The following is a 13,868-nucleotide window of genomic DNA, read 5'->3' as shown; positions in this document are numbered from 1 at the left end:
TAAATTATTATTTTATTTATGTTCTCATACTGAATAAAATAGAAGCATTATTTCATGATGTATTTTTAACACAAATATTGTGTTTTTGCCACCAAGAATCATCAAACACACCCACACCACAAATGTTATAAAAAGCCGTTATTTTTGGACAATTTTTTTCTTTTTTTTTTTTTTTTTTTTTTTTTTTTTTTTAAAATTTTTTTTTATTTTATTTTAAATTTGGATACTTTTTCGCTTATCTTTTCTCTGTTTTTTTCTTTTGGATATAATATATATATATTTATTAATTATCAATAATCAAAATAAATAAAATTTTATAATTTTATTATTGTGTTATTGCTGTATATTATTTTTTATTATTTTTTTTTTTTTTTATATAAATCACACACATATATAGTTTTTATAAAAAAAAGAAAATAATAATACTTGTTCATTTTTAATTGTTATATTATTGTTTTTGTATTTATATGTGTAAAAAAAAATGTCAAAAGAAACAGAAGATTTAACACCATTGACTGTATCACCAACATATAATGGCATGGCTGATGGTGAAACTATTAATCAAAATACCGAGTTATTAACACTTTCAACACAAACAGTTATATCATTTGTATATTGTAACAGACAGCCATCATTATTTAATCTTTTGACTCAAATGTTAACAACCAATACATTTTCGCCCATTAATCCATCTGTAGAAATCCCATTCCAACCATCACCCTATCCAGCATCAACAAAAACTTCAACATCGTCATTATCATCTGCAGCATCAGGATCAACAACTTCATCATCTTCATCATCATCATCTTCATCATCATCATCCTCATCACCATCATTAAAAAAGCCATCATTAATGTTTAATATTTTAGATCAAGCAATTAATTCAGTTTCACACCAATTTAAAAAGAATTTTTATATTCATATTCTTGAAAAATCAGATCAACCAGATCATGATCTATTAGTAGCTGGATGTTTATCATTTATTAATCATATGTTAAGTTGTGCACCATCCTATTTCGATTTTGAAAAGTATAGACAAGTTTTAAGTTCACAAGGTGTTAATGATGTCATTAAAGTAGGTATCATTTTTATTTTATTGCATATAGATACACACAAATATTTATTTTAAAATTTTTTTATTTTTTTAAAAAAGACCTATGTTAAAAGTGTAAATCCAAGTGTTAGATTAGAATTATTACATTATCAAAAACATAAAATAAATGGTATTAAAGTTGCAAAACAAACATCAGTATTACAAGATACCCATAATGTATTATCATTCATTAGTAGATTATGTAAAATGTCATTTCCACCTGAAGATGAAAAGAATCAATTAATACCATTCGAAGAAAAAATGAAACTTTTAGGATTCGAATCCAACGATTTACAAAACGAATTACAAAACACTGGAATTTTAGGTGTAAGAAATATGATATATTTTTGTGCACGTTATTCAAGGATCTATAGAGAAATTTTACAATCACAAATTGATAAAATCGATAGTAAAAATGGGGGTCCAGAGTCTTTTTATTCATTTTCAAGAGTTGGTTTCACTTTAACAAATTTAATCTACGAACTTTATATTGAAGACGAAAATCTCTATGAAATTATTTTCGATCAAGATGACTGGTTTGAAGAGTTATTTTGTATTTCCTTTGAGCTTTTCGATGAAATTTGGGAAAGAGAAAGTCGTTGCGTTGAAGATTATATTACAGTTTTACATAAAACTCGTGCCGTTTTATCAAGATTAAAATGGACCAATCCCCCATCAATTGGTGCTTTCCAACAAACTTTAGGTAATGTTTTAGATGAAATGTGGAGTAAAACCGAAGAGAATAGACAAGAAAAAGAAGTTAGTGCCAGAGCTGGTGGTCTTAGTGATAGTATTTTAGGTATACCACATGGTGTAAGTGGTCAAAGTTCATCCAGCCAGAGATTTCATAAATTTTTTGGTGAGAAATTTAGAAATAACCGTAGGTCGATGGATTACCCTCAACAACAACAAAATAATGCAACTAGTGGAGGGGAAACTGAATCTTCTCAAAATATAAATAATCTTAATAATAGTAATGGTATTAATAATAGCAGCGAAAATAAATCGCCATTATTAGGATCAGATGGTATTCCAAGATCACCACCAATCAGTTCACAACAATATAAAGTTAATACCAAATCACTCAGTTTTAGAAAATTATTTACAGATCTCAGATTAGAAAACGAAAGAAAGGGTTCAATCGGTAGTAGTAATGGTGGTGGTGATGAAATATCCAATGGTGGTGAAAATGCTGGATCGTCACCAAATACACCTAGAAATTTTGAAAATGATGATGGCTCTGAAAATGGTTCATCTTCATCATTCTCACTTGATAGATTATCAAGAAAATTAAAAAGATCAGGCTCAACTAGAGAAAAAAGTCAAAAATACAATACCATTACCAGTGCATCTGGTGAATTAATTATTGAAGTATCGTCAAACTCTGCAACATCATCACCATCCATAACACCAATTTCAAATGTTTCACCAGTAATCCAACCACAAAATAATTCCCAACAACAAGATTCTCAACAAATCCCACCATCACCATTATATGTCGATGATGGTAAAAAATCATTAAAATCAAGTGGCACTTCAATTTATAAGAGTATGAAAAAAGCATTCGAAAAGAAGAGTAAAAATATTAGTAATAAAGTTAAAGGTAAAAAATCTAAAAAGAAACAATCACAAGATCAACAAGAGTATCACGATAATAATAGTTCAAATGCCACCTCGCCATATATAATTCCAAGCGATTTGAATTTACCAGATGACTTTGTTCCATCATTAGATTTAGAGTTTGATAAAAATTCAGATAGCTCATACGAGGATTCATCAGAAAATGAAACAAATACAATCGATGATATACAATCAATGGATAGCAATAGTATGAACAATAGCACCAACAATGTATCGAATAATATTGATCTTTCACAATCTCAAATCATTTCAAATAATAACAATAATAAGGTTGAGCCAGTATCACCATTAGTACAACCAATCCAACAAGAATTACAACAAGAAATTAACTCCAATCAAATTACTCCTATTTCAACACCTGTTATTATTTCATCACCACAAACTGATGAAAAAGCTGCCATTCCACCACCAATTGTTGTTAGTGAGATGTTAGAGGACACTCTTAGTAATAATCAAGATCAACAAATTGAAAATAATAATAATAGCTCTATTAATAGATCCATTTCAGAGCAATCATTAACTGATGCAGCCACATTAAATTATCAATTATCTGTAAAACAAAAAGAAGCCGATAAACAACGTAAACTATCATTTGAAGAAAATAAATCTGATAACTCTGGTGAAAATAATCAAACCTCCACTACAAATAATAATATAAATAATAATAAACCAATTTCACCAAATTATCAAAGAAAACATTTCCATATCAATAGTAATAATAATACCATTAACAGCCAACCAAGATCTGTCAATTCAATTAACTCTGTTTCAAGTGAAAGAAGAAAACCAGTTTTATCACGTGCACCAATTCCAACATCGTTCTCTCATCTTCATCCACCTGCTATGGTTAAATCTCCAAGTATCAAACATTTAGTAAACTTTTTTGAAATTAAGTCACATGAATTTAAAGACAACTCAAGCACTGTTTCTGGTTCAACTACCTCGAATATACCCTCTTTACAAAGACAAAAATCATTTAAAAGTGACCATTCAGAAAGTAATAATAATAATAATTAATTTATATTTTTTTTTTATATCAAAAAAAAAAAAAAAAAAAAAAAAAAAAAGAATTGTATTTTTACAAATAAAAATTTATTTATTTATATTTTTTTTTTTATCAAAAAATTTATATTTATATTTATTCTTTTATTTTATTTTATATTTTATTTTATTTTATTTTATTTTATATTAAACAACCAACTTTTTTTTTCTCCTCTGTGTGTTTTTTTTTTTTTTCTATTTTTATTTTTTATTTTTTATTTTTTATTTTAACCCCACATATATATCACATATTTAATAAACTACGACACATATTATTTTTATATAAAATAAAATATTTAATAAATATTTTTAGTTTATAACTTCTATGTTTATAATAATAAAAATATTTAATATTTACTTTTTATTATGAATTATTTTAATTTTTTTCAATTTTTTTTAAATTTTGCCCTATTATTACTAAATGTAAGTATACATTAAAATGTGCAAATAATAATATAATATATACTAATGTTTTATATTATAGATTAATTTAATTAATTCATATACAACCCATTATAATATTAAAACGATTTTACATTATGTAGATGAAAATAATAAGTTTTTATTTCATGATAGGGTAAACAGGACAGCATGGGATAAAAATTGGAATGATAAGATTGGTATAGTAGCCTTAGATCAATGTCCTCATATCAAGAGTATATTGTTACCAAAAGAGAATACATTTTATTGTGCATTGCCCTACAATGACTTGGATATTTATGGAAGAAAAGCAAATGCATATTCAATACCATGGTCGCATTATGATGACCCCGAGCAAAAATCAATTTTAAAAAACCGTTGGATCAAGGTAATACATAAAGATGCATTTGTATTTTGTCAATATGAAGATGTGGGTCCAGAGTTTGAAGATGACTATTCATATGTCTTTGGTGCAAGCCACAGCGTACCAGAAAGTGGATATGGTGGCTTAGCAATATCACCAGAAGTTGCAGAGTTTTTAGGAATTAGAAGAAAATTCAAACCAATTAAAAGAAAAATGACATCCTATGACACCTCACCTATATCAATACCATACGAAGAACAATCTTTAACATCTTCACCATCACCTTCAACATCGTATAATACAGCATCTTCCCAACCAAAGTATCCTAATGGCAGTGACTCTACAATAGACCCAGATGTATTAGCACCCTCGTCAACATCCTCATCCTCACAAGATTCAATTAATAACAATTCTTTAAATACAACATCAACACCATCAAATACAACACCAATATCATCAAACACACCAACCACAACATTGGTAAGCACCACACCATTACCCACCACACAACCAAAAAGACGATTATCATTTAATGGAAATAGTGCTGGAGATTGGGGGGATTGGGGGGAGGGTGATGATTATAGTCCATTCTCTTCATCATCTGTTATTCCAATTACTACAGAACCATCAGATGGTTTTAGCTCTGATAATGATGACATTAGATGTTCGTGGCAATTTGTTGATGATAAAGATGTTCCCGAAGGTCCATGGAAAAAAATTATAACAACCTCACCAAGTGATGAAGTGGTCAAAAGTTTTCAAAATAATTAAATAAATATAAAATTGAGTTTTTTTTTTTCTAAAATAAATAAGTTTGTTTTTTTATTGGGTTTTTTAATAAATAAATAAATAGATTTTTTAAATACACGTTGTTTGCTTGATTGATTTGACTAATCATTTTTATCAAAGTAATCACCCTTTTCGCCTCTAATTGCTGCCCATAAAAATACAATTGCACTTAAATCCAATGCAATTCCTCCTATAACAGTTGGTAATAAGAAATAACATAAAACACTAAGTCTATTTTAAATAAAAATTAAAAGTTAATATAAATATTAATACTTAACAATAACTAATAAATAAATTACCCTCCTGTTAATGCTGCAGCGACATAGTATTGATGAAAAATAGCTTTTAATGGGCCCAAAAATTTGATTGGGTATAATAATGGATATAAAACACCTCCGACACAACTGTATTATTAAATAAAGGGTTAGCAAATGAAAAACTCTTGTAAAAAAAACAATACAAATATAACCTACATTGAATAAATAGCAATATATTGTCTTGGGTACCATAATCCCATGATACCACCTGCAATTAAAATCCAACATGCAGCCATACCAATCATTGCTGCCCAATTTCCTAATTTATATTTTGCCATCTTGAAATATTTATAAAAAGTATGATTACAAAGTTATTTTTTATAACAATTTAAAGTAAAAATAATATATAATATAAAAATAATATTTAATATAAATATTTATAATACTATTTTCTGAATAAAATAAGAGAAAAAAAAAAAACAAATGTATCTTATTATGAAAAAAAAAAAAAAATAAAATAAAAATAAATAAAAATAAAATAAAAAAATTAAAAAAAAAAAAAAAAAAAAAAAAACCTATTTTGTGGAGTGTTTTTGGAGGATATTTCAATTTATTTATTTTTTATTTTTATTTCTTGTTTTTTTTAATAATTATTATTATAAGAATTAATTTTGATATTATTTGAAAAAAGATATAAATATATATTTATTGTTTATTTTATTTATAAATTTAAATTTAAATATAAAATGACATAAATATAGTTATTTTGATTAATCATAGCTTAATTAATTTTCACTCCACCAAACTGAGGGAAACCTTACGGTGGTATTATTAAAATGATTAAAAAAAAAAAGATTTTTAATTGAATTTTTTTCCAAATATGGTGAAGGTACATATGTTTTGATTATTATGTTTACATGATTGTTAATCATATTATATTATAATAATTTTGCTTATTTGTTTCCCTCTATTTTATTATTCAATTATTAAAATAAAATAAAATAAAAATTAAAAAAAATTAAAATTAAAACATTTTTTTAAAATTATAATTTTTTTTTTTTTTTTTAAATTTTTTTTTTTTAGGAGCCATTTTTTTTTTTATAATTTTGGATTATCATTTATAACAACACATTACAAGTTTATTTTTTCATTTTTAACTCAACATATAGTGCTTTAATTATCTCTTTTAATCAAATAAATAGAGTTAATAGGTTTATTCTTTTTTTTTTATAAAGAAAAAAAATTAAATATTAATGTAAGTTACAATTTATATATTTAAAACTTTAAATAATTTTTTTTAGAAATAATAATTAATACTAACTTACTCTTTTTCTTTATTATTTATTATTTTAATAAAATAGAAAAAAAGAAAATAAAAGAAAAAAAATAAATAAAAGAAACCAAAATTTTTAATATTTTAATTTAAAAATATAAAATTTATATTTTTCTTTTTAAATTTTTTAAAAAAAAAAGGATATATTTAAATTTATGAATAATAATAGTAATAGTAGTCATAATAATAATATAGATGATAATAGTAACAGTAATGGAGGTCATACTGTAGTTTCACCACCAAAAAAGAAAGCACAAAGTAAAGCAAATGAATCACCAAAAAACCCCAATTCAAATCCTCCACCAAAAAAATTAAAAACCAAAGGTAGTATCCAGTCAAATAGTCCACAAAGCAATACCTCAGCTCCACTTATTACAGATTATTTCCAAGTAATACCAAAGATTCCTAGTGAATTTAGTGATGGCACTCGTAATAATACCACATCCTCATCTAACACCTCCCTTATATCACAATCAACACCTAACGAAACCCCATCTTCTCCAAATACATCAACACCAAAAACTACAACCCATTTAGATTTTAACCACGCTAGTTCACCAATAACCAATAGCCCCAAAACCACTACAACTACAACTACCACAACTACAACCACTACAGCCACCACAGCCGTTACAACCAGCCCTGTTGCCAACACCAATACCAACATTAGCAATAATAATAATAATATAATTCTCAAAAGAACCAAGAAAAAATCAAAGGATAAGAAAGATGGTGATAATGATAAAAAGAAATCTACTAAAAAAATCGAAAAATCTAAAGTTGATAAAAGTACAACAAAACCAAAGGAAAAGAAAAAAAAAGATAAAGAAAAAGAGAAGGAAAAGGAAGAAAAGGAAAAAGAAAAAGAAAAAGAAAAAGAAAAAGAAAAGGAAAAAGAAAAAGAAAAAGCAAAGAAAAAAGGAAAAAAGAAAACAGATCAAAAAGAACCAGAGGAAAAAAATTTTGAAACATTACTTTTTTCATCAAATGCTATTTTAAACAACATCGAAATCGGGTCTTTTAACAGCGATGATAAAAACTCATATGAAGAATTGGTTTTGGATGAAAGTGATAATGATGGAGAAATCTTTGCCTATACAACAACAACAATAGCAATCAATTCACCTAATAAGAATATTACACCAAAAAAGAGACAGTTTGATGAGCTTAATACTCAGCCCTCTCAAAGTGATGACACAGAAACTACAAAATCAAGCAAACCTAAACTCTATACCACCAACACAACAACTACCTCCTCACCAACCAAAGTCTCACCAAATAAAACCAATATTTCAAATACACCATCTACTAGAACTATAACCCAAGAAGTTATTGATATCAATGATAATGATGAGGACAATGTTAATAATAGCAATTCACAAAATACTTTTGTAGATTTAGTTTCTGACGATAGCAGTGATATTGAAATAGCAGGAGTAAAAAGAAAAAATAGTAATTTAGAAGAATTTTCAATAAGATCAATCGAGTCAGAAAGTATTTTAATTCCATCAGATGACGAAATTGAATTATATGAACCAAATAAAAATAAAGCCAATACTAGTATAAATATGAATAATATAAATAACAGCGCCACTATCCCAATTAATAATAGTTTTGAAATAAATAAAGAAAAAGTTGTCAATACAAATAATATCTTAAATGAAATCAATAGTATAAATGATAAAAGCGATAGTGAAAACAGTGAAATTAATAGCGATAGTAAAACCCAAAATAATAGTATAAAAAGAAATAATAACTCTCCCAAAAAACCAACTGAACTAGAGATTGATAGTGAAACCACCACAACTTTAAATAATAATGATAAAAATAATTCTTTTAATAATAGCAATAGCTATAATATTAATAATATTATTAAAAATATAGAGATGGAAAGTAGAAAAGAAACTGAAGTTGTTAAAGGAGTTGAGGAAATGGAAGAAATGGAAAATCAAATGAATATTCAATATGGAAATGAAATGAATATGGATATTAATAAATACAAAACAAATATTAATAGTAAACAATCTTTAGAAATATATCAAAAACCACCAAAAATTGATAAATCAGCTATTATTAAATCAATTAATTCAATTTTTCTTGGCGCAATTCAAAAGATTTCAGATTTATTGGGTAATTTTCAAATCAATGTTAATAAAGATGATGGTTGTTTTATCAATATAGATTCAGAGGCATTGGATGAACCTATTCAAATACCATTTAATCACTCAATAACAGCAATTGTCAAAAAGCATCATGGGTCTCATTTTCGTAATCCATCGTTCCATAAAAACCTTCAAACCACTCTTGAAAGTCTAAGAGATGATCGATGTGAATGGGCCACAATTGTAAGGGATACTAAAGAAGTTATAGAGCAGTGTACTGTTTGCAGGGAAATTAGTAATTTAACAACTGCTTCAGCTTTAAGGGGTACAGGTAAAACAGTTGATGCTATCGATGAAAGTGAAGCCACAGATCAAGAAATTGATAGCGAAGATGAAGACAATATTAGCAACGAAGAAGATGAAGAGGATGATGAAGAAGAAAGCAATGAGGAAGAAAAAGAAGAGGATGATGAAGAAGAGGAGGAAAATTATAGAGCATCAAAAAAAAAAAAAAATATTACAAATCAAAGATCTCACCTTAAAAAGAAAAAATTCAACGAATTTGAAATGGTTGACTTATTTGCATCAAAAGAATGTAACTATTCACTATCACAGCAATACAAATTCATGAAATCATTAAAGCAAGTTGATGGAATTAGAAGGTTGAAATATACTGAATATATTCAAATCTATAGCGAAATGAGGGCAAATATTCCAGATCCAAAGGTTTTAAAACAATATACAAGTTTCAGTCAAGAAGTTTATGGTGAAGCTAACCCCAAATTAATTAGACAATGGATTCGATTAGGCCTAGTTAAACCAAGCGATGTTTTTTGTGATATTGGTTGTGGTATTGGTAATGTTTTATTCCAAGTGGCCTCAATGGTTGGTTGCAGAGTGATTGGCTTTGAAATTCGTAAAGATCTTTTTGAAATTTCTCAAAAAATGCTAAACACCTACAGACAGTGCTCCAAAGAACTTGGTCTACACGAATCAACTCAGAACATAGAGTTTTACAATTGCGATATCAAAGGTCAATTAGATTTTGATTTTTCCAAAGTTAATGTTTTCTTTATGCACAACACCTGTTTCCCTCCAGACCTCGAACTCTATATTATGGAACTATTCAAAAAACACTCAAGTAATGACACAAAGGTATTAACAATGAAAACCTTATGCCCACGTTTTAAACCATCAGATAAAATAAGAAAACCATGGGGTATCTTTAAATATCCATATGAATCGTATGAAATGGCTGAAGGCTCACTCTCATGGAAATCAGCTTATAAATGCAGCTTCTATTCATTCACCATCGATGACAAAGATAACTTTACAAATACTGACCCAAGTAAACTTCAAATCAACTCTATAGACCATTTACAACTAATCAAGAGTAGAAAAGAAAAAATTGTTGAAGATCCTTTTGTAGATTCTGACGAAGAAACATTTATCGATAAAAATAATAAAAATAATAAAAACAATAATAATACATATAAAATAGTTAATGAAGAGGAAATAGATAAAGATAATACAGAACATAAAAAAAAGAGACCAGAAAAACAACAAAAATCACCAAAGAAAAGAAAAATACAAACAATCATTCATAATATTAATATTGATGATATTGATATTAATGAAGAAATTAGCGAAGATGAAGAAAATGTTATTACATTCGATATCAATTTAAACAACTATAGAAATAAAAGCAACACAGAAAAAGAAAAAGAAAAAGAAAGAGAAAAAGAGAAAGAAAAAGATAATATTGGTAATGAATTAGAATTTAACTTTACAGTACCAAATACAACAACATCAATGTTAACATTAAACTCATCACCAAACTCACCATCATCTGCAAACACTACTGCACCATCAACACCCATCTCAAGTACTCCAAAATCAAAATTAGCAACTGATTTAATACCTGGCTTTAGGATTGAAAAGACTTTTGCAACACCACCATTAACTAGATCAAGTGCAAGTACAGAAACAAATAGATTAGTCCAAGGTTGCTATAAGAGCCTTATCTCATATGTTTTACCCAAAGAAGAAGTAGAGTTACACAAAAAACAATTACAAGAACAGCTTTTAGATCACCAAAGAAAACTTGAACAAAAACATATACAACATCAACTACTACTACAACAAAGACAAGTAACACAACAACTACAAAAAAATTTAAAAAAGAATGATAAATAAATTTGTAAATCTATAGAAAAATAATAGTGTCTCTTGTCTTTTTTTTTTTTAATTTTTTTTATATAATTTATATTAATTTTATAAAAAGTGTTGGTACAAACAAGTAAATCTATTATTGTTTAATATTCTTGAATTCCTCATGATTTTTAATAATGTTCATTTTTTTTTAAAAAAAAAAATAAAAAAAAAAAAGATAAAAATAATTTAAATTTAAAAAAATGAATATTTAAATGAAGTATATTAAAATAAAAAGATAAAAACCAGATTAAAAAAAAAATAATAAAAATTAAAAAAAAGAAAATAAAAGTAAAAAATATGTTATAAATTTTTAATCTTTATTTATTTATATAACTAACTCTTTATGAAATATAAAAATAAAATCTGAATTGATAATAATTAAATTGAACTAAATATACTTTTTTACTGATTGTTATTTGTTAATTTAAATATTATAATTGATAGTGAAATAATATATAATATGAAAATACTAATGAGATCTTTTGATTGGTATTTCTTGAAATGGTGGAAAAATGTGGTATTATGAGTTTGATTGTTGGTGATTGTTGGTGATTGTTGGTGATTGTTGGTGATTCATTATATTATTGCGGTGGTGGTGATGATTTAAATAACTGTGAGCTCTAAAAAGAAAAAATGCTATTATGATTTTTTTGATGGATACCCCTGATGATTGTTGATTATTAGTTGGAACAAACCCCTTTGTTTGATTATACACTATTAACATTAAACGTATTGATATTGAAAATAACGGAATAGAACTAAACGAAATTAATAATAAAATGAATATTAGTTTCTTTTATATTTAAATATAAATATAAGTATATTAATGTTATCATTATAGTTACCTTTATATATTGCTTTCTATATGGTATTGAAATATTTGTCCATTTTCTGAGCTTTTATGAAGGGTTGAATTTCATGATGCCATATTTACTACTGAACGTTGATAATGATTTGATTGTATCTTGAATTCCTTTTTGTATGGTGTTGTTAACTATTTATAATTTAATCGATTTTAATATGAAAAATTGAATAACGATTTAGTTAATAGTTTCATCGCCGTCAAATTCAATAATTGAAATTAGAATGAAACGATTTAATTATTAACTTCCTCGCCATTGATTTCATGATTAATCGAGATCCATGTAGTCATCAGATTCTTCAGAATTATCAAATGAATTATTATTATTAGTAAAAAATTCATCTGGAAGGTAGTCATCTTCATTAAAATTGTATCTAGAATATGATTGATCATTGTGATCAGAATGGGAATCTGATTCATTGGAACCATAATCGGAATCATCATCGGAATTATTATCATTGGAACCATTAACGGATTCGTTGGCTTGTTCTAATGGTTCTAATTTGACATCAAATATTGATACTTTGACTTGACCCTCTCTCTGCAATTAAATAAAGAAATAAATTAATATAAGTTTTATTTATTATGTATAAATATTAATATCATATGAATTACTTACTTGAATAAAAAAAAAAAATTTTCTGCATAATGGACAAGTATTATTATTTAATTTGCACCATTTACGGATGCATTCATTGCAAAAAGTGTGAGAACAAACTTCGATAGTGGAGGTATTGGTGGTATTTAATTTGATATAACAAATACAACATTCGTTATTTTCTAAACTCTCCTTTTCTAATTTTTCTTTTTCGATACGTTCTTGTTCTCTTCTTTCTTTTTCCGCATTTTCTTTTTCTAATCTCTCTCTTTCAATACGTTCTTGTTCTTTTTTTTCTTTTTCAACACGTTCTCTTTCTAATCTTTCATTTTCCAACTTTTCCTTTTCAATACGGTCCTTTTCTGCTTTTTCTCTTTTTAATTTTTCTTCCTCAGCAGAATTGAAATTTGGGGTATTTGATGAACCTGCACATGTATAACGAGATTGGTCTTTGTTATATGATGGATATTCTGATGCTTTATGTGCACTTTTTTGTTGGTTTCTTGATGGAATATCTGTTGGTTCACTAGTGGTATTGAAACGGGAATGAGAACTATTGAATGCTGGGTAATTAGATTGTGCCCTTGATGGTGTGTATGGTTGTTGTGGTTGTTGTGGGCATTGTTGTTGAGTCTTGTTTGATGTAGTACCAGCAGCATTAAAACGTGACTGTTCTCTATTAAATGTTGGATAATCATTTGAACATGTTCTTGGGGAATTTTGTTGTGGGCTTGATTGCTGTTGTTGTGGGAGACTACCGGCATTATAACGTGAATGGATTTGGTTAAAATTTGGGTAGTTTGTTGATTTTTGTTGTTGTTGTTGTTGTTGTTGTTGTTGTTGTTGTTGTTGTTGTTGTTGTTGTTGTTTTCTTTGGAGCTCTTGTTGTTGCTTTAACTCTTGTTCTTTTTGTTTCATAATTCTTCTTGCTTTCTTTTCTTCTCTTCTTGCTCTTTTAAGACAGCTTGCTCTAATTGTTGTTGTTGTTGTTTTCTGGACATTTCTTGCTCTTGTTGTTGTTGTCTTGTGTACATTTCTTGTTCTTGCTGGTGAATTGTTTAATGAAGCGGCAATATTATAATGAACTTGATTTGGGTCGTTGTGGGCACGTTCTTTGATTGCTATGGTTATTCGGAGACGCAATCATTGTGGGT

The 13,868-nt window shown here is 26.8% G+C and overlaps 5 protein-coding genes across 5 annotated transcripts; 3 read left to right on the top strand and 2 right to left on the bottom strand.

Moving 5' to 3' along the window:
- Positions 1–481: 481 nt before the first annotated feature.
- DICPUDRAFT_76775 (uncharacterized protein) lies at positions 482–3,751 on the top strand (the record flags this gene model as incomplete). The annotated part of the gene is made up of 2 exons (XM_003285820.1): positions 482–1,075; positions 1,154–3,751. The coding sequence occupies 2 exons, from the start codon at positions 482–484 to the stop codon at positions 3,749–3,751; spliced, it is 3,192 nt and encodes a 1,063-aa protein (XP_003285868.1).
- Positions 3,752–4,014: 263 nt separating this feature from the next.
- DICPUDRAFT_91590 (uncharacterized protein) lies at positions 4,015–5,365 on the top strand. Its single transcript, XM_003285819.1, has 2 exons — positions 4,015–4,198; positions 4,260–5,365. Exons 1-2 carry the CDS (start codon positions 4,142–4,144, stop codon positions 5,328–5,330), a joined length of 1,128 nt encoding a protein of 375 aa, XP_003285867.1. The 5' UTR covers positions 4,015–4,141; the 3' UTR covers positions 5,331–5,365.
- An 84-nt stretch (positions 5,366–5,449) lies between these two features.
- On the bottom strand, positions 5,450–5,943 carry DICPUDRAFT_30041 (uncharacterized protein; the record flags this gene model as incomplete). The annotated part of the gene is made up of 3 exons (XM_003285803.1): positions 5,450–5,579; positions 5,648–5,752; positions 5,822–5,943. The coding sequence occupies 3 exons, from the start codon at positions 5,941–5,943 to the stop codon at positions 5,450–5,452; spliced, it is 357 nt and encodes a 118-aa protein (XP_003285851.1).
- A 1,150-nt stretch (positions 5,944–7,093) lies between these two features.
- On the top strand, positions 7,094–11,236 carry DICPUDRAFT_97190 (uncharacterized protein; the record flags this gene model as incomplete). Its single annotated transcript, XM_003285818.1, has 1 exon — positions 7,094–11,236. One exon carries the CDS (start codon positions 7,094–7,096, stop codon positions 11,234–11,236), a length of 4,143 nt encoding a protein of 1,380 aa, XP_003285866.1.
- Positions 11,237–12,384: 1,148 nt separating this feature from the next.
- Positions 12,385–13,632, bottom strand: DICPUDRAFT_149753 (uncharacterized protein; the record flags this gene model as incomplete). Its single annotated transcript, XM_003285802.1, has 2 exons — positions 12,385–12,657; positions 12,736–13,632. 2 exons carry the CDS (start codon positions 13,630–13,632, stop codon positions 12,385–12,387), a joined length of 1,170 nt encoding a protein of 389 aa, XP_003285850.1.
- Between the last annotated feature and the right edge of the window lie 236 nt (positions 13,633–13,868).

This window comes from Dictyostelium purpureum (genome assembly GCF_000190715.1).
Source record: "Dictyostelium purpureum unplaced genomic scaffold DICPUscaffold_55, whole genome shotgun sequence".
NCBI lineage: Eukaryota > Evosea > Eumycetozoa > Dictyosteliales > Dictyosteliaceae > Dictyostelium > Dictyostelium purpureum.
Note: the sequence above shows the minus strand (reverse complement) of the source record. Positions and strands in the feature narration are given on the sequence as shown.